The sequence below is a fragment of the Hyperoodon ampullatus genome, assembly GCF_949752795.1.
Source record: "Hyperoodon ampullatus genome assembly, chromosome: 3".
Taxonomy (NCBI): Eukaryota; Metazoa; Chordata; class Mammalia; order Artiodactyla; family Ziphiidae; genus Hyperoodon; species Hyperoodon ampullatus.
The window spans coordinates 104,526,051-104,551,243 of NC_136916.1; the positions used below are offsets into that span (position 1 = coordinate 104,526,051).

The 25,193-nt window shown below is 36.5% G+C and overlaps 1 protein-coding gene across 1 annotated transcript in view; it reads left to right on the forward strand.

The window, feature by feature from the left end:
• Positions 1-5,596: 5,596 nt before the first annotated feature.
• RPGRIP1 (RPGR interacting protein 1) overlaps positions 5,597-25,193 on the forward strand; it is a gene marked incomplete at both ends in the record, with an annotated part of 102,945 nt that continues 83,348 nt past the window's right edge. The window contains 4 exons of the mRNA XM_079699150.1: positions 5,597-5,812; positions 7,239-7,261; positions 11,411-11,466; positions 24,703-24,835. Of these exons, the coding sequence (XP_079555276.1) occupies positions 5,597-5,812; positions 7,239-7,261; positions 11,411-11,466; positions 24,703-24,835 (428 nt within the window). The remainder of the gene's footprint in view (positions 5,813-7,238; positions 7,262-11,410; positions 11,467-24,702; positions 24,836-25,193) is intronic.

Consider the following 25,193-nt stretch of genomic DNA (forward strand, 5'->3'; position numbering starts at 1 on the left):
TTAGGTCTTTGGCACAGCTAGTTTTTGATGGAGCTAAGATTCTGACTCTAGGAAGTCTGATTCTAGAATGTGTGCATATAACCATTACATAGTTATTAATAATGTAAGATTTGCCAAGGTGAAAAAATTTTACTCATTTATTGAACAAATATTTATAAAGTACATGCTCTTTAATAAGCATTGTGCCAAGTACTATGCCAGGTCACAAGAACATAGAAGTAAACAAAATAGAGATAGTTCCTGATCTTCAGAACAGAGTCAAGTATTAAATGAATAATTGGTCAATTGCTTATAATAAATTGTATCAAGTGCTACTAAATATAAGTACAGGGTACTATGGAATCTATATAATATAGGCCCCAGCCCCTTCAAGGAAATGTGAAAATAAATGACTGAAGAAGACTTTCTATTTCTTTCTTATTTCCTCAGTTTCTTTCTTCCCCTTCCTACTAAATGTTTTTCTCCATTTTTTTTCCTTTGTCTTCTTTGCGTCTCTTCTAATTTTCATCCCAGCAATGACCTAAATCTGGTTTCTTGCAGGTTAAGCCTTCTTTAACACTCTTGCCATCTGTTCTCCTTCTGGCTCTGAAGCACAAGATTTTATCCTCTGGTAATTTTTCATTAAGCTAATCTTTGTACAGCTTACGAAGTGCTTTTCAGTTGACAAGACTTACATTTCATAATCAGTGCTTATTTTATTATACTATGATGGTAGAAATTGACCTTTTGAGCAAACATCTAAATGTTATAAAAATACTATGTGAACTGGCCCAAATCCTTTCAAATATGAATTTTTTTTTTTTTTTTTTTTTGTGGTACGCGGGCCTCTCACTGCTGTGGCCTCTCCCATTGCGGAGCACAGGCTCCGGACACGCAGGCTCAGCGGCCATGGCCCACGGGCCCAGCCGCTCTGCGGCATGTGGGATCCTCCCGGACCGGGGCACGAACCCATGTCCCCTGCATCTGCAGGCGGACTCCCAACCACTGCGCCACCAGGGAAGCCCTGAAATTTTATTTCACATAGTAATTATCTTTCATATGACCGACGATGATAAAATATACTCAGGGAGTTTTTAAACATAATTTTGGAGAACTTTCTTAATGTCTGAGGAACATTACAATAGAGTGATTCTCTTTTTTCTATACTTTATTTTATTGAAGTATAGTTGATTTATAATATGTTAATTTCTGCTGTACAGCAAAGTGATTCAGTTATACATACATATATATTCTTTTTCATACTCTTTTCCATTATGGTTTATGACAGGATATTAAATATAGCTCCCTGTGCTGTGCACTAGGACCTTATTGTTTATACATTTTATATATAATAGTTTGCATCTGCTAATCCCAAACTCCTAGTTCATCCCTCCCTCACCCCCTCCCCCTTGGCAACCACAAGTCTGTTCTCTATGTCCGTGAGTCTGTTTCTGTTTTGTAGGTAAATTCATTTGTGTCATATTTTAGATTCCACATGTAAGTGATATCATATGGTATTTGTGTTTCTCTTTCTGACTTACTTCACTTTGTATGATAATCTCTAGGTCCATCAATGTTGCAGCAGATGGCGTTATTTCATTCTTTTTTATGGCTGAGTAATATTCCATTGTATATATGTACCACATCTTCTTTATCCATTCATCTGTTGGTGGACATTTAGGTTGCTTCTATGTCTTGGCTGTTGTAAATAGTGCTGCTATGAACATAGGGGTGCATGTTTCTTTTTGAATTATAGTTTTGTCCATATATATGCCCAGGAGTGGGATTGCTGGATCATATGGCAACTCTTACAATAAATGATTCTTATCTTTTATTACTACCTATTCCACAACTCCACCCTCAGAATACTGCCTTTTTGTCATCTCAATTTATATTCAGATACCTAAAACCTAGAACATACTCCCTTGCTCACTTTCTCATTGTTCAAAGAACCCTGACTACCATTCCCTTCTGGGGAGTGGTAAAAACAGAATAGTAGGAGTCAAAAAATGGTAAATTTGGGGAATGTGAAGAAATGCTGAATTAGGGATAATTTAGCACAAAGAAAGGTAGCATGCATTTGAAATGGCAGATTTGATCAATGGAGAAGAGATCATTAAAGTCCCTTCCCTTTTATCTGAGTCCTGAAAAGTAAACAAAAGCTTTATTAAGCTTGTGTGAGTATGGTTTCTAGTAACTAAATCAAGTATCATTTTTCAATTTTAAATTTAAAGTAAATAAAATTGGAGAATGAAAATGTACTAAAAGTGATTTATGGTGATGGCTGCATTAGTCAGTGAAGTTACTTTAAAAATTCATTGTGTTTTACACCTGAAATGGGCATGTGTAATATATACCTTAGTAAAGTTGTATTTTTAAAGCTACAAGGGAAAAAAAATGAAATAACGCTAAAAACTCAATCCCTTAGTCACACTAACTACATTTCAAATACCTAATAACCTCATGGGGCTAGTGGCTACCATTTTGGACAGCATAGGTCTAGTATATAAAACTTTTCCATGATGTTAAAAAATACTTTCTTAAATCTGTTTTAAGATTTCTTAAGTGTGAGTGTAAAATACTTACACTTACAACAGACATATAACCAAAATAGAAAACATGAAAAAATCGAGTATCCTTAACACATCAGTGACTCTTAAAAGAAATATACAATGATAGTAAATATTTTAAAAGTTCAATGCAGCTAGCAAGCAAAGAAATGCATATTAAAAGGACAGTGAATTAGTATTTTTGTCTATGAAATAGGTATTAAAATAAAAAAGATGCTCCTAATGTTAAGATGAGAAGAAATGGATACTATACTGCTGACAAAAGTGTAAACTAGTACACTTTTCTGAAAGTTGGTTGGACAATTTGGAAATAAGTATCAAAGACCTTAAAAGTAGGCATTCTCTTTGAGTCAGCAATTCTACTTTTAGTAATTCATCTTAGAAAAATAAATGTGGATGGAAGCAAGGATTTATCTATGAGGGTTTTTAATGTGATATGGTTAGAATGGCAAAAAATAAAAAACCGTCTAAATGCCCATCAATAGGGCATTGATTAAATTGATTATGATACATTTATAGAATAGACTATTAAACAGCCATTTAAAATTATATAATAGAATATTTAATAATATTTTTAAATGTTCATTGTGAATTATATATTGGTTAATGAAAAATAAAAACTTTTTAAAAATAAATGACCTAGAGTAGTCAAACCCATAGAAACAGCAAAGTAGAATGGTGGTTGCCAAGGGCTGGGGGGAGGGGGAAATGAGGAGTTGTTTAATGGGCATAGAGTTTCAGTTTTGTAAAACAAAAAGGTTCTGGAGATTGATTGTACAACAATGTGAATATACTGTTAAAAACAAGACAACAGGCCCAAAATGGAGTTGCTTATCCTAAGTCCCATGTTACCAAACCAAGACTTGACTTAATTACAGTTTCAGCTCTCCCAAAAATGGAATCTTAAACCAGCCAGTCAGAATTGCCTAATCCACACTCGTTATGTAATGTGCCTGATAGACCCCTGCCGTCCCCTAAAGGATGCAATAACCAACCACTCTTTTGTCCAGTACAACTCCCTTGCTCCCACTCCCTTCTGCCTATAAAAGTCTTTCTTTTTGTACAGCTCCTTAGAGCTCCTTTCTGTCAGCTAGATAGAATTCTGCCTGATTCATGTATTGTTGAATTAAAACCAATAAGATGTATAAAATTTACTCAACTTGAATTTTTTTTTTTTTTTTTTTTTTTTTTGCTGTACGCGGACCTCTCACTGTTGTGGCCTCTCCTGTTGCAGACCACAGGCTCCGGACGCGCAGGCTCAGCGGCCATGGCTCACGAGCCCAGCCGCTCTGTGGCATGTGGGATCTTCCCGGACCGGGGCACGAACCCGTGTCTCCTGCATCGGCAGGCGGACTCTCAACCACTGCGCCACCAGGGAAGCCCTGAATTTTGTTTTTTAACAATACTTAACACTATTGAAAATACACTTAACAATGGTTAAGATAGTAAATTTTATGAGTATTTTACTAAATTTTTAAATTTTAAAAAATAAATTTAAAAAAGAAAATAAATGATTCTGTTTTTTATTTTAAGTGTTATGTATGCCTTTATGCATATGTAAATCAAAATGATAATCATAGTTATCTCTGGGTGTTAGGATTACTAATACATTTAATTTTCTTTTTCTTTTTCTGTTCATGTCTACCATGAATGTGTGTTACTTTTGTAATCAAAAGAATGTTATTATATCTCTGACTCCTTTTTTTTCAATTTATTTATTTTATTTATTTATTTTTGGCTGCATTGAGTCTTCATTGCTGCACGCGGGCTTTCTCTAGTTGCAGCGAGCGGGGGCTACTCTTCATTGTGGTGTGCAGGCTTCTCATTGCGGTGGCTTCTCTTGTTGTGGAGCATGAGCTCTAGGCGCACGGGCTTCAGTAGTTGCGGCGCTCGGGCTCAGTAGTTGAGGCTCGCAGGCTCTAGAGCGCAGGTTCAGTAGTTGTGGCACATGGGCTTAGTTGCTCCGCGGCATGTGGGATCTTCCCAGACCAGGGATCGAACCCATGTCCCCTGCATTGACAGACCGATTCTTAACCACTGTGCCACCAGGGAAGTCCTCCAACTCCTTGATTACTGAAATTCCTTCCACATGGAACAAAGCCTATAGTCTACATTTAGAAGCACATTAAGCCTAGTGAAAAAATATCAAATGGTATAAATTCACTCTAAAATATAATGAGGCTGTCAGGGGAAAAAACAGGAGGTAACTGGTTGCCTGAAAGGGGTAGGAGGAAATGTTTAAAAAATTAGAGATTAAGAAAAAAGACAGCAAAATTACCAACACAAACTTGGCCTACTTCAAAATTTTGCCCAGCACTAATTCTGGTTAGATCATACGAAAAAGGAGAGAAGACCCAAGATCTTCTTGAAAGAAATTGCTTGGGCAAGAAGCAATCTTGGGTACAGAAAAGGCCAGTTTTTGTAATTCTGTCATTTAGACCTGGGAACATATTTTGTTGGATTTTCCTGTTTTCACTGGGAGATTTATGTGTTCTGGATAATTTGTATACATCCTAATTGTCTCTCTCATTTTATTTTATTTTATTTATAGGACATAGAGAAGTCACACAGGGCCCGTTAAACATGTGCTCACCCTCCTGGAAATCCCTTTTCAATGTAACACTGAGTGTGCATAACAAAGAGAATATCATATAACGATTTAGACCATATTTCATTTAATATATAGTATGAATGCAGTGACCAGCATGCAGAATTTTTAAGAACATCTAATTTTCAAATGTCAATTTCTGTTGTTGCATAATTACATCCCAATATTTGGTTTGGAAACTATGGTCACAGTGAAATGGATTATATACATTCTTTTACTTGAGAGGGTCCTGGCACACATGGATTGAGCAGGCACAGTGATCCCACCAATGGAGCATAGTTTGTTCCCTTCAAAGAGATCCTCAGGGCTCCAGAAAATCTCCCACTGTTGTTGCCCTTCAGGAAGAGATTTAAAGATCATTCTCCAACACCAGTAAATTTCTGTTAATCTCAAATCAAATAAATACATTTTCAGCTTTAATTTTAGTTGAGAAGTTGGTATGTTAAAGAATGTTTTAGCTCCAACCACAACACACATAGAGGAAAAAGCACAGCCTTCAAGCTCTGATGTGCAAAGAGTTAACATCTTAAGAGCTAAACAGAACTGTATTAACTCCTCTCTTAACAAGCCAGGAGGAGAAGAGGATTCTATAGGACTGAAGGACACCAAAACAGAGAAAAGAATTGGAGAGAGCTCTCTGGAGGAAGCAAGAACTGTAAGTTTATATCTAATACATATTTATAGTCTTTCATTTCTTTCCTTAGGGTGTTTTTGAGAAGAGTGAAATAAGTTTATTCATTTTGTATTGTGCCTGTCTCCCAGGCATCCAGACACAGTATCACTAGGTCATCTTTAATCCTGTCACCTTCTTAACTTCATACCACATCCAACTAGTTGGTAGTATTTTGATTCTCCTTCCTCAGTGTCTTCGTGATCTATCCCACTCTTCCATCCCCCTGCCACCATCCTTCCTAGTTCAAGGCCACTTGCCTGAACCACAGCAATATCCTAATGTTCTTCTCTGCCAGTCTCTCTAACTCACTTATGCCAGATGAATCTTCCTAAAGCCCTTCCACAGCTCTAACTCTATTGCTCTTGTGCTCAAAATGTGTAATTCCCACCCATTGGCAGAATGAATACAACACCTCTAATTTATATGCAAGATCTTCCAAAATATGCTTTCTTTCACTTAAATTCCCACAACTCTTCTTTCTCAAAGTTGTCATGCCTACCTGCTACTGTCGAAGACCTCCCTGCTCTTTGCCCATCCCTGATTCTATTGAAACTCTCCTCTCTGTATAGAACACTCTGTATCTCCACCTGCCAAAATCCCTCCCAGACTCCAACAACCCTCCCTCCATAAAGCTTAATCTGGTCCTTCAAGTAAATGTGAATTTCAGTCTTCCTTTACACTTTCATTTTGCTTTGTTCTTTTCGGATTGACTTTTTTTTTTTTTTTTTTTTGTGGTACGCGGGCCTCTCACCGTTGTGGCCTCTCCCGTCGCGGAGCATAGGCTCCGGACGCGCAGGCCCAGCAGCCATGGCTCACGGGCCCAGCCGCTCCGCGGCATGTGGGATCCTCCCGGACCAGGGCACAAACCTGTGTCCCCTGCATTGGCACGCGGACTCCCAACCACTACGCCACCAGGGAAGCCCTCGGAATGACTTTTTATACTTTACCTTACAGTTAAGAATGTGCTTTTCTCATTTCTCCTCTCCTCATTAATTGTTCACTTATTTTTCTTTCTTTTTTTGTGGGAAACTATGTTTTTTATTGTTATGGTTGACATACAGCAGTGTATAAGTTTAAAGTGTACAGCCTAGTGATTTGCCTTACATATATTGTGAAATGATGACCACAATACATTTAGTAAACATCCATCATCTCATATAGATACAGAATTAAAGAAATATAAATACATTTTTCCTTGTGATGAGAACTCTTAAAATTTACTCTCTTAGCAACTTTCATATCTAACATACAGCAGTGTTAATTATATTTCTCACATAGTATATTACAACCCTGGAAATTATAACTGGAAGTTTGTACCTTTCGACTGTCTTCATCCAATTCCCGTTCCCCCCTACCCCCAACTCTGGTAACCACAAATCTGAGGGCTTTATTTTTCTTCTCCTTATAGCGGCTGCACAAAATGGGTACTCGGTAATATTTGTCAAATTAAGTTCAGTCCAAATTCCAGGAGTTCCTGTCATCTTTTCTGAGCATTCATACAACCGACACTAAAATTACAGAGACTACACTTTTCCCCATAGCTTCTCTTTATCTCTGTTCCAAGTTTCTTCCTCAATGCTTACATCTCCTTTGCTTCTATCCTCTTACATAAGATTGGCTCCTCCTGAGTTCCTTCACTCATTTTAAAATTATTTTCTTTAAGAGTCTATTCACAAATTGTCCCTTCCTTCCCCCAGATTTAAAGGAGCCCAATTTCAGCTCCCCTTACAGGGACTTGACTGTTTATTGGGCCTGTTAAAGTTAGTAATGGGAAGATCTGAATTCCCAATCCATATTAAATTTAAAATAGTTAAAACCCTACTTCTATATTTTGACTCATAGGCCCACTTAATCCATGAATTTTTAGAGGATGGGAGTATTTTTGCAGCATTTCCTGTGCTCCACTGAAATGCTACTGACATTCCTTTGAGCAGATATTTTCACCTTAGTTTTACATTTTTCTTCTTTTTTCTCTCTCCTATTCAAATCAGTGACACCATTATGGCTCTCACTTCACTGTGTTCTTGGACGTGAGGGAGAATTAATGCAAAACTTTGTAAAATTATTAAAAGCAACTCTAAAAAGGAAAACAATTTCTGCCACAATCCAATATCATAATAATACATCAGTTGAAAAATTATTATGTATCTGCAGATACCAGGCACTCTGTTAGGTACAAAGATATCCTCAAAAGAGCTGATAGACTAGTGAAGAGACACATGATATATAAACACTATAGAGAACTGACTTATACTAACCAACATACAAGATAATTACATATATAATATAAATCATTAACTTACACTGATAAATACAATAGAATTATCAATTGGCCAGAGACTAGTTCAGTGAAAACAACAGAAAACAGCATTTAGCTAATACAGAGCCTGTACTAAGTGCCAAGCATTATGCAAATTTTTATAGGCATTATCTCAATTGACCCTTATCATAACCATATGAGATTAGTATTTCATCCCTATTTTATAGGTAAGGAAAATAAGCAGAGTGGTTAAGTAACTTGTCCATGGTCACACAGCAAAAGAAAGATGTGGATCCGTGTCTTTCTTATTCCTAGGTTCTTGACCACAGTCACTATTTACAGTTCATTCTCTCCAACTTTAATCAGAGATGAGTATAAAATCAGAGTAAGGGGAGTTGGCTGTATGATTTTAATTTTTGATGTCATCATACTGGCTTTATTCAGCAATCACTACTAAAGACTAATTCTTTGCCGTCACTCACCTACCATTGCCCCAGGGCACTGCAACTCAATACCACTGCAACAGATTCCTTTTTGTCTTTCATTTCATTGGGTGCAAAACAAGTGATAAATTCTTCTTCCTTATATCTACTCTCCACTCCTTTTTTCCTGAGAGATTAAATCTGGTCAGTTCATTGGATTTGGATGTCCCTTCATCACACCTTCACTGACATTCTCTTTTCTTTTCTGGCATTCTGATAGGCTCCATTTCATTCTTAGAGCTTCTCTGACCATTTTTAGTGGTGCTTTCCAGTGGCTCCATAGTGCTATACAGCTTTGGTGATGTATTTTGGAAGGGTCATAAACCAGAACAATCTTTTCTGGGTCCAGGTATTAAAGAACCACAGCATCTCTTCCTCCACTACAGCTTCATTTTTGCAAATGGCTTCAGGTCCAGAGGACGAGGTCTGTGATGCAGTCACCCCTCCTTTCCCTTCGTCTTACTTCTCTACGATAGAAGGCTGAGAATATGGGGTAATATAGCAGACCTATGAAAGCTACTTACAGTGTGAGGATTGACGTTAAAACAAAATGGTTTCCTTGGTTGCTTCCATTCTGTTCTTATCCTAGGACTATTGTCTAACATGTGAAAGCGTATCAACTTTTGGGTGATAGTCAGCTTCCTTAATATAGAAATCTGTAAAGATCCATTTAAAATTATGTCACTTGAAAGATATTCTCCACTTATTGTGGTTTAAAAAAGTGAAACATCACAGAACAGAATATGAATGACTCAATTCAAGTTAAATTGTCTGGAAAATAGATCAACAAAATGTTAATGTTTTCTCCCAGTAATAGAATTTCTCCATCATGCTTTTTTACCTTCTTTGTATTTCTCTGCTTGTTCAAAATAAGCTTGTGAACAAACTTTGTAAGTTGACAAGTCAAGCTAGCTTCAGCAAAAAGGGGAATTTGTTGTAAGGACATAATACTGTCCTACAGAACCTAAGGGCAGGAACAGAGACAGGCCTTGGAAAAGACTAAAATCAAGGATAGGAAGCTTTTAGGACCTTTTAACTCAGCCACTCAGTGTCATTCTCTCTCTTGACTTGTTATTCATTCACCTATTCACTTATTCAATATATATTTATTAGGTGCCTACTACATACTAGGAGTTGTTCAAGTGCTGGGAAATAAAGGTAAATAAGATAAACCAATTTTCTGCTTTCAAAGTCCTTATATTTTAGTGAGAGGAGGTAATAAATAAGTGTAAATAAATGAAGGTAGTTTCTGGATATGGTAAGTGTTACCAGTGAAATAAACAGGGCGACATGACAGAGTATAACTGAAGAAGTCCTTACTTTAGTTATGAAGTCAGAGAAAGTCCTCTTGGCAGATGAAAAGATGCTGAGAGACTGAAGGATAAGAAGGAACTAACCATGTGAAGAGCAAGGGAAAGAACATTCCAGCCAAGTAAAAAAGTCCTGAGGCAAGAGGGAGCTTGCTGGTTCCAGGAGCAGAGAGGAGGCCAGTGGCAAGGAATGTTATTTGCTAGAGGAGGAGAAATACAAAGCGTGATCTGAGAAATAGGAAGAAGGTCAGATCATAGAGGCCATGCTGACTGCAGTAAGGAGTTTAGATTTTATTTTAAATGTAAAGGAAAACCACTGGACAATTTTAAGCAGGAAATACGATGACCTGGGTTGTTTGTTAAAGAGCACTCTGGATGTTTCAGGGAGAATTGGTGGGAGGGGGACGGAGAGAGGAAAATGGGTAGAGCATTAGGAAACCATTATGGTAGTTGAGGTAAGGGACACTGGTGACAAGAACTAGAGTAGTAACTGTGGAGACAGGGTGATATATATTTTTAGGAGGTACCTGGTAGATTTGCTAGTGGATGACAGAAAGGGAGAAATTGAGGCTTTAGGAACTGGTGGGATGGTAATGCCATTTATGGAGATAGAGAAAGCCTGGGAGATCAGGTTTGAGAGAGAAATTAAAATTCCTGTGTGAGACAGGTGAATTTGAGATACCTAGCAGTCATGTAAGTGGAAATGATTAAAATTCAGGAAGATGTACAAATCTGAAGGTCAGGGCTGGAGACAAAAAATTTGGAAACAACAGCATGTACACACACACACACACACACACACGCACACGGTATTTAAAGCCAGGAGATTGGAAATTATAATTCAGAAAAAGAGTGTTGACCAAGGTTTGAAGTGATTCTGCAGGTAGGATTTCCAGTTATTTAGGCTACAAAGCAGAATATGGTCATCCCAGAACTCCCAAGTTTACATAATAGTCCTAGCCATTCACAGAGGCTAATTTAACTCTCTTAGTCCCATTTCCAAATGCCTGGGGAAAGGAATCTGATTGGCCCAGCTTAGGTCAGTTGTCTACCCCTGATCTAATGAACAATGACTGTGGGAACTGGATCATAGACCATAAACTGGTTACTGGTGAGTCAGTCCGTATGAATGGAGTGGAGAGGGGTTCAGAGGCTCATTTCCTGGAGAAAGGATATGGTCATTGGCTTCCAGGCTGAACAGACACTTTAAAAATGATTCAAAATGGTATGTATCAATTCTATAATCAGAAAAATTGATTTCATTTTGAATAAATAATGTCATTATTACTAAATGCTTGGTCTTACCCTTCAGTGTAGAGTGATCCACATCACTACAAAAAATACTATGACATGTCATATACCATCCTGAAAGTGTTGAGGAATTCCTGCTACAACTTAAGTATAGCCTGCAGAAGTCATCCCAAAGTTGCATGTAATTGGCTGAACTTTTCCTTTATTTTAGTGTCCTGTGGGATCTCTCACAGCTTGGGAGATGATACGACATCTCATCTTCTGGTGGACAATACAGCCAAGGCCCTGTTAGAGCCATAGACTCGATACCTCTGATGATACCAGCGTCAAAAGGTAAATTCGGTGCCTGAGGCTGGATGTCTTTTAGAATGAAAACAACCCTCAGTCTGTTATTGTGGGGCGTCTTGCTAGCCTTCACAGTGACTGCTTTGCTCTCAGGTCTTTTCTTCAATCTTCTCAACGTTTTATTCATATATTCTTTTTTTTTTTTTTTTTTTTTTTTGCGGTATGCGGGCCTCTCACTGTTGTGGCCTCTCCCGTTGCGGAGCACAGGCTCCGGATGCACAGGCTCAGTGGCCATGCTCAGTGGCCATGGCTCACGGGCCCAGCCGCTCCACGGCATGTGGTATCCTCCCGGATGGGGGCACAAACCCGTGTGCCCTGCATTGGCAGGCGGACTCTCAACCACTGAGCCACCAAGGAAGCCCCTATTCATATATTCTTATAATAAAATTTTTATTGTGTGGGTTTAGGAGGTGAAGATAAATACCACCACCACAAATACCACAACAAAAGCCAAGAGCAAATAAGTGGGTCTCATTCTTCTATCCATGTGATCAGCCCTTCACTCTCACTAAACAGAGGTAGGCAGTTTAAAAGGAAAGGGCAAGGACTTCCCCGGTGGCGCAGTGGTTAAGACTCCATGCTCCCAATGCAGGGGGCCCAGGTTTGATCCCTGGTCTGGGAACTGGATCCCACATGCATGTTGCAACTAAGAGTTTGCACACCACAACTAAGGAGCCCATGAGCTGCAACTAAGGAGCCTGCCTGTTGCAAATAAGACCTGACACAACCAAATAAATAAATATATTTTTTTAATTAAAAAAAATAAAAGAATGGGGCATGGCCCCACTAGCGCTTCTTCCCCACTCACCTTAATATGCTTTTGTAACTTTGTTCATACTCTCCCACCCCTCAGTCCTATTCATAGCTACTATTCTACTTTCACTTGATTTCACTTCTGTAAGTTTTATTTCAAAGATAGGGCACTTTATGCACTGCCCATGGGTGTATAAATGGTGCCATCACTTTGGAAAAAATCTTGGCATTATCTAGTAAAACTGAACATGCAGCTTTACTTCTAGGTATAAAATTTGCAGGGATTTTTGCATATATGTACCAAGAGACATTTATCAGAATGTTCATAGTAGCATTGTTCATAAGAATAAAAAATGGAAACAACATAAATGTCCATTGATCAGAAAATGAATACACACTGACATATAATTATACACTGGAATAAATTTGTTTTCTTTAAAATAAATAATTTAATTTTCTTTATAAAATTATAAAGAAATACAAGGCAGTTATCAATACAATATTCAAGATAGTGGTCCCTCTGGGAAAAGAAGGGAATAGTATGGGTGAGCAAGTTACAGAGGGTATTAGTAACCTCCTGTTTCATAAGCTGGTATGTATGTATGTGTACGCTTTATTATTATTCTTTAAACTGTCCGTATATGTTTTATTTCCTCATTTATATGTGTGAGATAGAAAAAATAACATATATAGTAATATTTATATAATAATACATGTATAATGTATGTTGTATATAATACATATATATTATACATAATAGTTTTATTGGGATATAAATTACATAACATAAAATTCACTCTTTTAAAGGGTACAATTTCTTAATTTTTACTATATTCACAGAGTTGTGCATTCATCCCCAGTACCTAATTTTAGAACATATCATTGCCTCCCCCAGAAAACATTATAGCAGACATTCCCCATGTCCCCACTCTCTGCCCCTGGTAATCACTAATCTGCTTTAAGTCTCTATGGATTTGCCTATTCTGGACATTTTATATAAATGGAATCATATAATATATGATTTTTTGTGTCTGGCTTCTTTCACTTAGCATATTTTCAAAGTCCATCCAAGTTGTAACATTTATCAATACTCCAGTCCTTTTTATTACTGAATAATAATACCACATTTTGTTTATACACTCATCACTGGATGGACATTTGAGTTATTTTCACTTTTTGGCTATTGTAAGTAATGCTGGTATGAACATTTGTGTACAAGTTTTCGTGTGGACATATGTTTTCATTTCTCTTAGGTATATACCTAGAAGTGGAATTGCTGGGTCATATGGTAACTCTATGTTAGTTCGAGGAACTGCCAAACTATTTTTGAAAGCAGTTGCACATTTTTACATCCCTACTAACAATTCATGAAAGTTCTGATTTCCTCATATCCTCACCAATAGTTGTTATTGTTATTGAGGTGGTATCTCGTGTTGTTTTTTAAATTTATTCTTTCTTTTTGTGGTTTTGATTTGCACTTCCCTAATGAATCATCACATTGAACATCTTTCGTGAGTTTATCAGCCATTTGTATATCTTCTTTGGAAAAATGTCTCCTCAGATCCCTTGCCTATTTTTTAATTGGGTTATTTGCCTTTATATTGTTGGTTGTTAAGAGTTCTTTATGAATTTTGGATACACGTCTCTTAACAGATATATGATTTGCAAATATTTTCGCCATTCTGTTGGTTGTCTTTTCACTTTCCTGATAGTGGCCTTTGAAGCACAAAAGTTTTTAATTTTGATGAAGTCCAATTTATTTATTTATTTTTTGATACTTGTGCTTTTGGTTCCATGTCTAACTTCATAGTGTCATGTCTAATACTGCATGGCCCAAGGTCACAAAGGTTTATTTCCATATTTTCTTCTAAGAATTTTATACTTCTAGCTCTTACATTTAGGTCTGTGATCCATTTTAAGTTTATTTTTAATATGGTTTGAGGTAAGTATCCAACTTCATTCTTTTGCATGTGTCTATCCAGTTGTCCCAGCACCATTTGTTGAAGAAGTTATCCTTTCCCTACTGAATTTTCTTGGCACACTTGTCAAAAATCAATTAACCATACATGTATGGGTTTATTTCTGGACTCTCAATTATATTCCACTCATCTACATGCCTATCCTATGCCAATACCATGGATTATTATAGCTTTGTAGTAAGTTGAAATCAGGATGTGAAAAATAACTTTGTTATTTTTCAAGATTATTTTAGCTATTCTGGATCCCCTGTATTTCTGTCTGAACTTTAGGATCAGATTGTCAATATCTGTCCCCCCAGAAAAAAGCCAGCTGGAATTTTGATAGAGATTACATTGAATCTATACATGAATTTTGGAAGTTTTGCCATGTTATCAATATTAAGTCTTCAAATCCATAAACTTGGGTTATCTTTCTATTTACTTAAACAGTCTTTAATTCCTTTCAATGATGTTCTATAGCTTTTGCTGTACAAGTTTTATACTTCTTTGTTAAGTTTATTCTTATGTATTTTTTGATGCTATTGTAAATGGAATTGATTTCTTAATTTTATTTTCAGATTGTTCGTTGCTAGTATTTAGGAATACCATTGATTCTTACATATTGATCCTATACCCTGAAACTTTACTGAACTCATTTACTAGTTCTAATAGATGTTTTTAGTAGGTTCCTTAGGATTTTCTAGATAAAAGAAATAGACAATATTCATTGTCTGTGAATAGAGATAGTTTTACTTCTTTCTTTCTAATTTAGATGCCTTTAATTTCTTTTTCATGCCTAATTTCCATAGATGGAATCTCCAGTAAAATGTTGAATAGAAGTGGCAAGGGTGGACAACCTTGTCTTTTTCCTGATCTTATGGGGAAGCTTTCAGTCTTTTACTATTAAGCATGATTTTAGCTGTGTGTTTTTTGTAGATGACACTTATCAGGTTTGAGAACTTTTCTTCTGTTAGTAATTAGTTGAGTGTTTTTTATCATGAAAAGATGTTGGATTTGTCAAATTTTTTTTTCTGTGTCTATGATATGATCATGTGGGTTTTGTCCTTTGTTATATTAATATGATACATTAAATTGATTGATTTTCATCTGTTAAACAAAGATTGCATTCCTGGGATAAGTTACATTTGGTTATGGTGCATAATTCTTTTCATATGTTGCTGGATTCAGTTTGCTATTATTTTTTTGAGGATTTTTTTGTCCGTAGTAATAAGGGATCTGTAGTTTCCTTTCTTGTGATGACTTTGGTTTTGGCCTTATGTGATAAGTTGGGACATGTTCCCTCTTTTAATTTTTGGAAGAGTTTGTGTAGGATTGATATTAATTCTTCTTTATAAATTTGGTAGAAGTCATCAGTGAAGTCATGTGGGCTTGGGGTTTTCTTTGTGGGAAGTTTTTCATTACAAATTCAATTCTTCTACTCAGTCTATTCAGATTTTCTGTTTCCTCTTAAGTCAGTTATAGTAGTTTGTGTCTTTCCAGGAATTTATCTACTTCACCTAGGTTATCTAATTTGTTGACACACAATTGTTTGTAGGATTCCCTCATAATTCTTTTTATTCCTTTAAGGTTGGTAGTGACATCCTCTCATTCATTCTTGACTTTAGTAATTTGAGCCTTTTTTTTCTTTGTTGATTTTGTTGATCTTTTAAAGAACCAACTTTGGTTTTATTGACTTCCCTATTGTTTTCCTATTCTCTATTTCATATATTTCTGCTATAATCTTTATTATTTTCTTTCTCTGCATGCTTTGGGTTTAGTTTCCTCTTCTTTTTTCTAATTTCTTAAGGTGAAAGTTAGGTAATGGATTTGAAATCTTTTTTTTTTTTTTGCGGTGCGCGGGCCTCTCACTGCTGTGGCCTCTCCCGTTGCGGAGCACAGGCTCCGGACACTCAGACTCAGTGGCCATGGCTCACAGGCCCAGCCGCTCCGCGGCATGTGGGATCCTCCCGGACCGGGGCACAAACCCGTGTCCCCTGCATCGGCAGGTGGACTCTCAACCACTGCACCACCAGGGAAGCCCCTTTTTTTCTTTTTAATGCAGGCATTTACATCTTTAAATTTCCCTGTTAACCCTGCTTTAGCTGCATCCTATGTTTTGGTATGTTGTGTTTTCATTTGCATATTTAATATAAAAAATGTTTAAAAAAAAAAGGAGGACCCATGATGGGACCTAGTCCAGCTGGGATGTAACAAATTCCTCATAGTCTCTAGAGCTTGTTCAATTGTTGATTCTAAATGAATCATATTTTTTTGTTTCTTTTTTTATTCAGATGTTGTTGATGTACAATATTACATAAGTTACAGGTATACCACATAGTGATTCACAATATTTAAAGGTCATACTCCGATTGGTTATTATAAAATATTGACTATGTTCCCTGTGATGTACAATACACCTTATAGCTTATTTATTTTATACATAATAGTTGGTACCTCTAAATCCTCTACCCCTATCTTGCCCCCGCCCCCGGCTGGTAACCACTTCATTTTTCTCTATATCTGCAAGTCTGTTTCTTTTTTGTTATATTAATTTGTTTTATTTTTTAGATTCCACACATAAGTGATATCATACAGTATATGTCTTTCTCTGTCTAACTTATTTCACTTAGCATAATACCTGCCAAGTCCATCCATGTTGCTGCAAATGGCAAAATTTCATTCTTTTTTTATGGCTGAATAGTACTCCATTGTGTGTGTGTGTGTGTGTGTGTGTGTGTGTGTGTGTATGTATATATACACACATACACACACACACTTTATCCATTCATCTGTTGTTGGCCACTTAGGTTGCTTCTATATCATGGCAATTGTAAATAATGCTGCTATGAATATTGGGGTGCATGTATCTTTTCAAATTAGTGTTCTTGGTTTTTTTGGGGTGTATACCCAGGAGTGGAATTTCTGTGTTGTATGGTAGTTATATTTTTAGTTTTTTGAGAAACCTCCATACTGTTTTCCACAGTGGTGGCACCAATTTACATTTCCACCAACAGCGTATGAAGGTCCCCTTTTCTCCATATCCTCAGCAATATTTTTGTTCTTCTTGATGATACCATTTTGACAGATGTGAGGTAATACCTCATTGTGGTTTTAATTTGCATTTCTCTAAATGTTAATGATGTTGAGCATCTTTTCATGTGCCTATCGACCATCTGTATGTCTTCTTTGGAAAAATGTCTGTTCAGATCTTCTGCACATTTTTTAATCAGTTGTATGTTTTTTTGATGTTGAGTTGTATGAGCTGTTTATATATTTTGGATATTAACCTCTTATTGGTCATATTTCAGATTTTCTTCCATTCAATAGGTTGTCTTTTCATTTTGTTGATGGTTTCCTTTGCCGTGCAAAAGCTTTTAATTTTAGTTAGGTCCCATTTGTTTATTTTTGCTTTTATTTCCTTTGCTTTAGGAGAGAGATCCAAAAAAATATTGCTATAATTTATGTCAAAGAGTGTTCTGCCGGTGTTTTCTTCTAGGATTTTTATGGTTTCTGTTCTTACATTCAGGTCTTTAATCCATTTTGAGTTTTTGGTATATATGGTATTAGAGAATGTTCTAATTTCATTCTTTTACATGTAACTGTCCAGTTTTCAGCCCCACTAGTTAAAGAGACAGTCTTTTCTCCATTGTATAGTCTTGCCTCCTTTGTCATAAATTAATTGACCATAAGTGCATGGGTTTATTTCTGGGCTTTCTATTCTGTTCTTTTGATCTATGTGTCTCTTTTTGTGCCAGTACCCTACTGTTTTGAATACTGTAGCTTTATAGTATAATCTGAAGTCAGGGTGTATGATTCCTCCAGCTCTGTTTTGGCTATTTGAGGTCTTTTGTGTTTCCATACAAATTTTGAAATTCTTTGTTCTGGTTCTGTGAAAAATGCCATTGGTATTTTGATAGGGATTGCATTGAACCTGTAGATTGCCTTGGGTAGTATGGTCACTTTAACAATATTAGTGTTTTCAATTCATGAACATAGTATATCTTTCCATCTGTTTGTGTTGTCATCAGTTTCTTTCATCAGTGTCTTATAAATAGTTTTCCATACAGGTTTTTTACCTCCTTAGGCATGTTTATTCCTAGATATTTTATTCTTTTGATGAGATAGTAAATGGGATTGTTTTCTTAATTTCTCTTTCTGATAGTTTATGTTTAGTGTATAGAAATGCAACAAATATCTGTATATTAATTTTATATATTGCAACTTTACTGAATTCATTGATGAGCTCTAGTAGTTTTCTGGTGGTGTTTTTAGGATTTTCTATGTATAGTATCATGTCATCTTCAAACAGTGACAGTTTTACTTCTTCTTTTCAAATTTGGATTCCCTTTATTTCTTTTTCTTCTCTGATTACCATGGCTAGGACTTCCAAAACTATGTTGAATAAAAGTGGTGAGAGTGGACATCCTTGTCTTGTTCCTCATCTTAGAGGAAATGCTTTCAGCTTTTCACTGTTGAGTATGATGTTAGCTGTAGGTTTGTCACATATAGCCTTTATATGCAGGACCCTCAGGTTGGGGATCCCAGTGTGGGGCTCAGACCTCTCACTCCTTTGGGAGAACCTCTGCAAGGTAATTATTCTCCAGTTTGTGGGTCACCCACCTGAGGGTATGAGACTTGACTATACCATGCCCCTACCCATCTTGTCGTCATGGTTCTTTATGTCTTTGTAGAAGTTCTTTTCTGGTTTTCTTTCGCTGTAGAACATCTTTCCTTGTAGGTTCTGGTCTTTTTAATTGATACTTGTTCTGCGGATAGTTGTGATTTTGGTGTGACTGTAAGGGGAGGTGAGGTCAGGGTCTTTCTACTTGGCCATCTTGGCTGATCTCTGGGAGGTATTTTTAAATGTCAGCAGTTTGAAGAAGAATTGAGACTTCAGAACTGGAGCAGAAGTTCAGCAAAATTTTTAAAGGTGTTGGACTTGATGTTGACTTCCTGAGGACTGGATCAGTATACACGTCCTGCTTAGCTTTCCATTGATCCTGAAGATGAAGATATGAAGAATTTCCAAACCATTAGGTTCAGAAGCAGGTACCTGCAGGTTTGAAGAGAGGAGAAAGCTAGATCATAATATTTTAATAAGTGAAAAATCTACTATGTTCCTGATGTCTTTTAACAGTGCATAACTGGGGATTTTGTGCTTCTCAAAGTTTAAACTGTTAATACCATGAACAAAGCATATGAAACATGAACTGGCTGAGATCATTGTCAAAGTTGGAAAAGTCATAGAACTACTGACAGGAAAACCCTGTGCAGGAAATAATCATCTAGAGAATTCAGTCCATTTGGAGACCATCCACACAACCAAAAATTTAAAAGAACTCAATATTTCTTCAGCACAGCAAAGGAAGTATGGAAGAACGTGCCAAAGCAAAGGTTTTACACATTTGATTTGTGGGAAAAGAAACTTTTCTAGGTGTCATTACAAACTGTGTCCAATTCCCCTTCTGTTATTTATGAAATAGCTAAAAGTAAACCAAGTAAAGTGCTTACTGTAAATGAAGATTTTCATAAAGATTTCTGGTCATGTTACAAACTTTCTTTCTAGTGACCATACTTTCCTGTTAAGTTAAGGAAATCAGCTGCATCATTTTTAAGTTCATTGGTTTGGAAGTTGTATCTTTTTTTTTTCATTCTAAGCAATCTTGAATTTATCTTAGAAACTCTGCTCTGGAAGAAGAAAAATGTTTGATCATATACAGATAAAACCACATTAAGGGAATATTTTATAGTACATATTTAAAATTCCAAAAGAAAATAATAAAAGTATTTGTGGTACGGTTAAACTGTATAACTAAAAATGTTGACATAAAATTTAGAAGAGAAAGAAAAAGAACAGGACACAATATAATGTAAAAAATTCTTGGCCAGTACACTACCAGAACTGATGGGGTACTTCTCTGCCATTGCAAACAGGTATGAATCAGTGGGCCACTCAGCTGGCACAAGCCAGTATGTTTCAGCAGTGCCATGGATAAAAAGATTGACCACATAATTGGGAGACTAATTTCATTCAAATATATTGAGGATAGTGGGAGCTTGTTTGTCACTGAGAAGAAAGATGCAAACATGGGAAGAGACAAGGCTAGAATAAACCATGTGATTTTGGATTTTATATAAAGGTATCAGAGTGCACTCATAGTTTCTAGCATATAGAAATAGATATAGGTGTGTGGTGTGTGTGTGTGTATGCCCATGCACACACCTGTGTACATACACGTACACTTCCTGACTCTGTCAGCTGAGAGGACATAGGCATAAGAACGCGTAATACCCAGATCTTGGCTTTTACATACCATTCTCCACCAACAGGTACCAGAGGCTCAGGTAGGGAAAGCACAAGGTGAGCCTAGAATATCTTATTGTGCCAGAAAATATGAAAGTTCTCAAAAAATCATGGAGATATTTTTAAAGGACACCAGAACTAGCTGGAAGGGCTCACACTGGCCAAATCTGGGACAATTTGAGCATCAAAAGGAGTAATGATATTGATGGATTATAGCCCATTGAATAAAACAGGAATCCATGAGATCATACAGATATAAATAAACAGATGAATTAATAAACAGAAGGGAAATCTCTTATAGTAGAATGCCAACTAATAAACGTAGAAGGAATAATGGAATTAGAAACTCGCCATTTGGTGACCATGATAGTGATAATTAATTCAGGCAAGAATTATTAAATAATGCTAAAGCTAATAGGTGAAAATTTTATAATGTCATAATTTAAAAGTTTAATGTCATACAATGTTGTCATAATATACAATGTAAAATTATTTCCTCACAAAATAATTATTAGTTAATAGGTTTTAAAAAGACTTGTCAATTAACTTTATGGTAGACAAAACTATCAGACACCCTCTTAAACAATAACTGAAGTTAACATTAATGGTAATGAGACTGGTGGAGATACCAACATTATGTGCCTCCTGATATAATGCACTGAGAAGAGTATAGCTTCAGTTCTGTGGGATTCCTGCCCCAAATGCATAACCTGAACCCATTATGAAGAAACATCAGACAAACCCTAACTGAGGGACATTCTACAAAGGAATTGGCCTTCACTCTGTGCTCTTAAAATGTCAAAGTCATGAAAGACAAGGAGAAACTAAAAAAACTATTCTAAAGTGAAGCAGACTAAAGAGACATGGCAATCGAATGCAACACATGGTCCTGAATTGTTGAAATTTGAATGATCTATGGGTTAGATGGTAAAATGAAATTAATGTTAATTTCCTGATTTTGATGGATATACTGTGCCTATGTACATATGTTCTTCTTTTTAGGAAATATACAGTGAATTCTTTAGAAGTAATGGGACATCGTGTCTATAATTTCCTTGTAAGTGGTTCCAAAAAGTAATATGTAGAAAATATATGTAATATTATATATTATGTAACATATATATATGTAGAAAGAGAGAGAAAGAATAGGATAAGGCAAATGAAGTAAAAGGTAACAATTGTGAAATCTAAGTGAAGGGGATATTGGAGTTCTGTGTATTATTCTTGCAAATTTTCTGTAATTTTGAAATTATTTCAAAATAAAAACTTATTAAAAGAATCGTAAGAAAATAAATGAAGACTTTAAAAATTGTGAAAAAAAATGCGAATCACTATATATTGTACACCTATAACTTATATAATATTGTATATCAACTATATTTCAAGTTAAAAAAAAAGAAAGGAAAGAGACATTATTTATTGCTTTTCTTTTAGGAACAAAATAATTAGAAGATGTTATAACATATGAGGATGAATAAACCCTAGTGGCAATTATGGCTAACCTGTCTAGCTGAGCCAAAGCTAGTTGATTCATGTGAGATAGATGGGGAAAAGAAGTCTCCAGAAGGGAAGCCAAGCACCTGGCCCAAGGCCTGAGAGTTTTACTTGATTTCCAAAAGGTTAAATCATTCGTATGCAGGGATTGTATTGCTGGAGGGGAGAGATCGGTTACTGGGAAAAAAGGAGGAGGGGGATGACTTGCCTGAATCAGGAATTGCTGGCGTCATGCTGGTCTTCTTGAGACCAAATAGATTGCATAGATAGAGATCCAAACTCCTTTAGATAATATTCTCTACTTGGGAAGACTGTGTCATTAACTGAACAAACAGTCTTTCAGTATCATTTAATCAGACAAGACTATTCATATAAAGTCATTGTGTGGGAAGTCTTAGCCTCATAGGAAGATATCTGAGACACAGCTGACTTAATCTGGGTCAAGAGGGTTAATGATTTGCTGGAGGAAGGAATAGAATCAGAGACTAGCCAGATCCCTGACTTCCATGAATTCATCTCACCTAAAGATTTCTCCTTCATATGCATGATTTTCATCTGCAATGATTACACATGCTGTTACCCACTCTGTTTTCATCTTCTCTCATTCCTATCCTAGCATAAAGAGGTCCTTCAAAATTAGGCAGTAGGATGGCTTCTTGCCTAGAGGGACCAACTCAAGACACAGACTGAGAGAAAAAAGTCTGCAAAACATATATACAACAAAGAACTTATATTCAGAATTTACAAAGAACTCTTACAACTCAACAATAAAAATATTTTTAAAAATCCAACAATAAAAAAATGAGCAAAAGATTTGAACACGCTTTATTTAAGAAGAAATGCAGATAGCATATAGCACACAAGAAATGTTCAACATCATTTGTCATTAAGGAAATGTAAATTAATAATGCAAATTAATACACTTAAAACCACTATATACCCACTAGGATGGCTAAAATTAAAAAGACCAAGTGTTGATGAGATGTAGAGGAACTGGAACTCTCATACCCTGCTGGTGGGAATATAATATGGTATAATCCCTTTGGAAAACAGTTTGGCAATTTTTTTAAAAAGTTAAACGTGTACCTACCTTATGACCCAACTATTTCACTCCTGTTATATACCCAGAGAAATGAAAACATATGTTACACAAAGATTTATACACAGATATTTATAGTAGCTCTGTTTGTAATAACCAAAAACTGGAAATAATCCAAATGTCCATCAACAGTAAATGGATAAATAAATTATGGTTTATACAGAATACTACCAGCAATCAAAAGGAACTATTGATAAATGAAACACCACATATGAATCTCAAAATAATACTCCTGAGTGAAAGAAGTCAGACAAAAAAAAAAAAAAAAAAGGGACTTTCCTGGAGGTCCGGCAGTTAAAACCCCACACTTCCAAGGCAGGGAACGCGGGTTCAATCCCTGGTTTGGGGCATCCCCCGCTCCAAAAAAAAAAAAAAAACCACTGGGTATATAATGGATGATTCGAACTATATAAAATTCTAGAAAATGGAAACTAATTTGAAGTGACATAAAACATATGTATCAGTGGTTGCCTGGGAACAAAGGTGTGGGCTGGGGCTAGGATGGGGTGGAGAGGAATGGATTGCTAAGGGGCACAAGGAAACTTGGCAATGATGGATATGTTCATTATCTTTTTTTTCTTCTTTTATATGTTCATTATCTTAATTGTGGTGATGGTTTCACAGATACATACCTATGTCAAAATTAATCAGATTTTACACTTTAAGTATGTTCAGGGTGATACATGTCAATTCTACTTCAATAAAGTTATTATTTTTAAAACTTACATTTCATCATTTCCAAAGGATAGATTGGAGAGGTGGCAGTGGTAGCTTAGGTGGTTCTGAGACTAAGGTTCTGAGCTCTCTTTCTTCCAGGGAAGGAGCTGTATTTTGAGCTCTGGGTTTTAGAATGGCTGCTACAAGATCAGAGCTGACTCTAGACTAGTGAACACTCACACACTCAAAGGTGTACTGTAGTTCCCTCTGCTTAGATCAAGCAGAGGCTCTATTCCAAGGAGGCAGCTTTGGGGACAATTTCTCCAAGGCGATGACTCTTGGTACTCAAGAAAAGTTTCTATCCTTTTCCTTACTGGGGATTTGAAGACAGTTGTGGGCACAATCCTTATCTAGGTCCAAATTATCTAATGAGGAGGAAAAATAAAAGAGTGGATTAAAAATAAAAATTAAGTAGACTAAAAGCCCTATTTGATACTTTTAGAAAGAGAATATACTTTCCAGACAGGAGGTTGAGTCATATGCTGGAATGATTTTCCACTTCCAGGAGTGACATGGAATGATAAAGAGGTCCATTGGTACACATTTCTTATACTTCCTGAATTTCCTCTTAAACACATGACTCAAAATAGATTCAAGGGCTTCCCTGGTGGCGCAGTGGTTGAGAGTCCACTTGCCGATGCAGGGGACACGGGTTCGTGCCCTGGTCTGGGAAGATCCCACATGCCGCGGAGTGGCTGGGCCCGTGAGCCATGCCTGCGCGTCCGGAGCCTGTGCTCCGCAACGGGAGAGGCCACAACAGTGAGAGGCCCGCGTACCGCAAAAAAAAAAAAAAAAAAAAAAAAGATTCAAGCCCTCTGGGCAAGATGTGGTGAGAGATATGATGGGTTAAAAAATTACATGTAAAAATAATCTCCATTTACCCTCTCCTGGGACTTTAGGTAAGAATATAAAGACTCAACTACCCTTGAGCAGGATGACCCGGGAAGAATTGGAGGACAGCTTGTTTCGTCTTCGTGAAGAGCACATGTTGGTGAAGGAGCTTTTTTGGAAGCAACAGGATGAGATCAAAAGGTACCCAGAGTTCTCCTTAAGTCTTTAGAAGGTGTATCTACACCAGGCCTACACCACAATAAACCAAAAAGAATACATTTTCCTGAGATGTCTACACCAGAAAACAATTCAAATGTCAAGGATGGTTAACTCCAAAAATAATTTTTGAAGCAATATTGCTTTATTCTGTTTTCTTGCCAGACACATCAATAGACTGTGGCCATAGTTCATAAAGCATCATCAGAGTTATTCCAACCTAAAGAGCAAGAGACTGGGCAGGCTTCTGCCCTGGTCACAAAAGAGAGAACGGGGACGGGGGAAATGGCCAAAATCTCAGGGGACCAAATGCTGCAGGGGCAAGGGAAGGGGTTTTTATTTA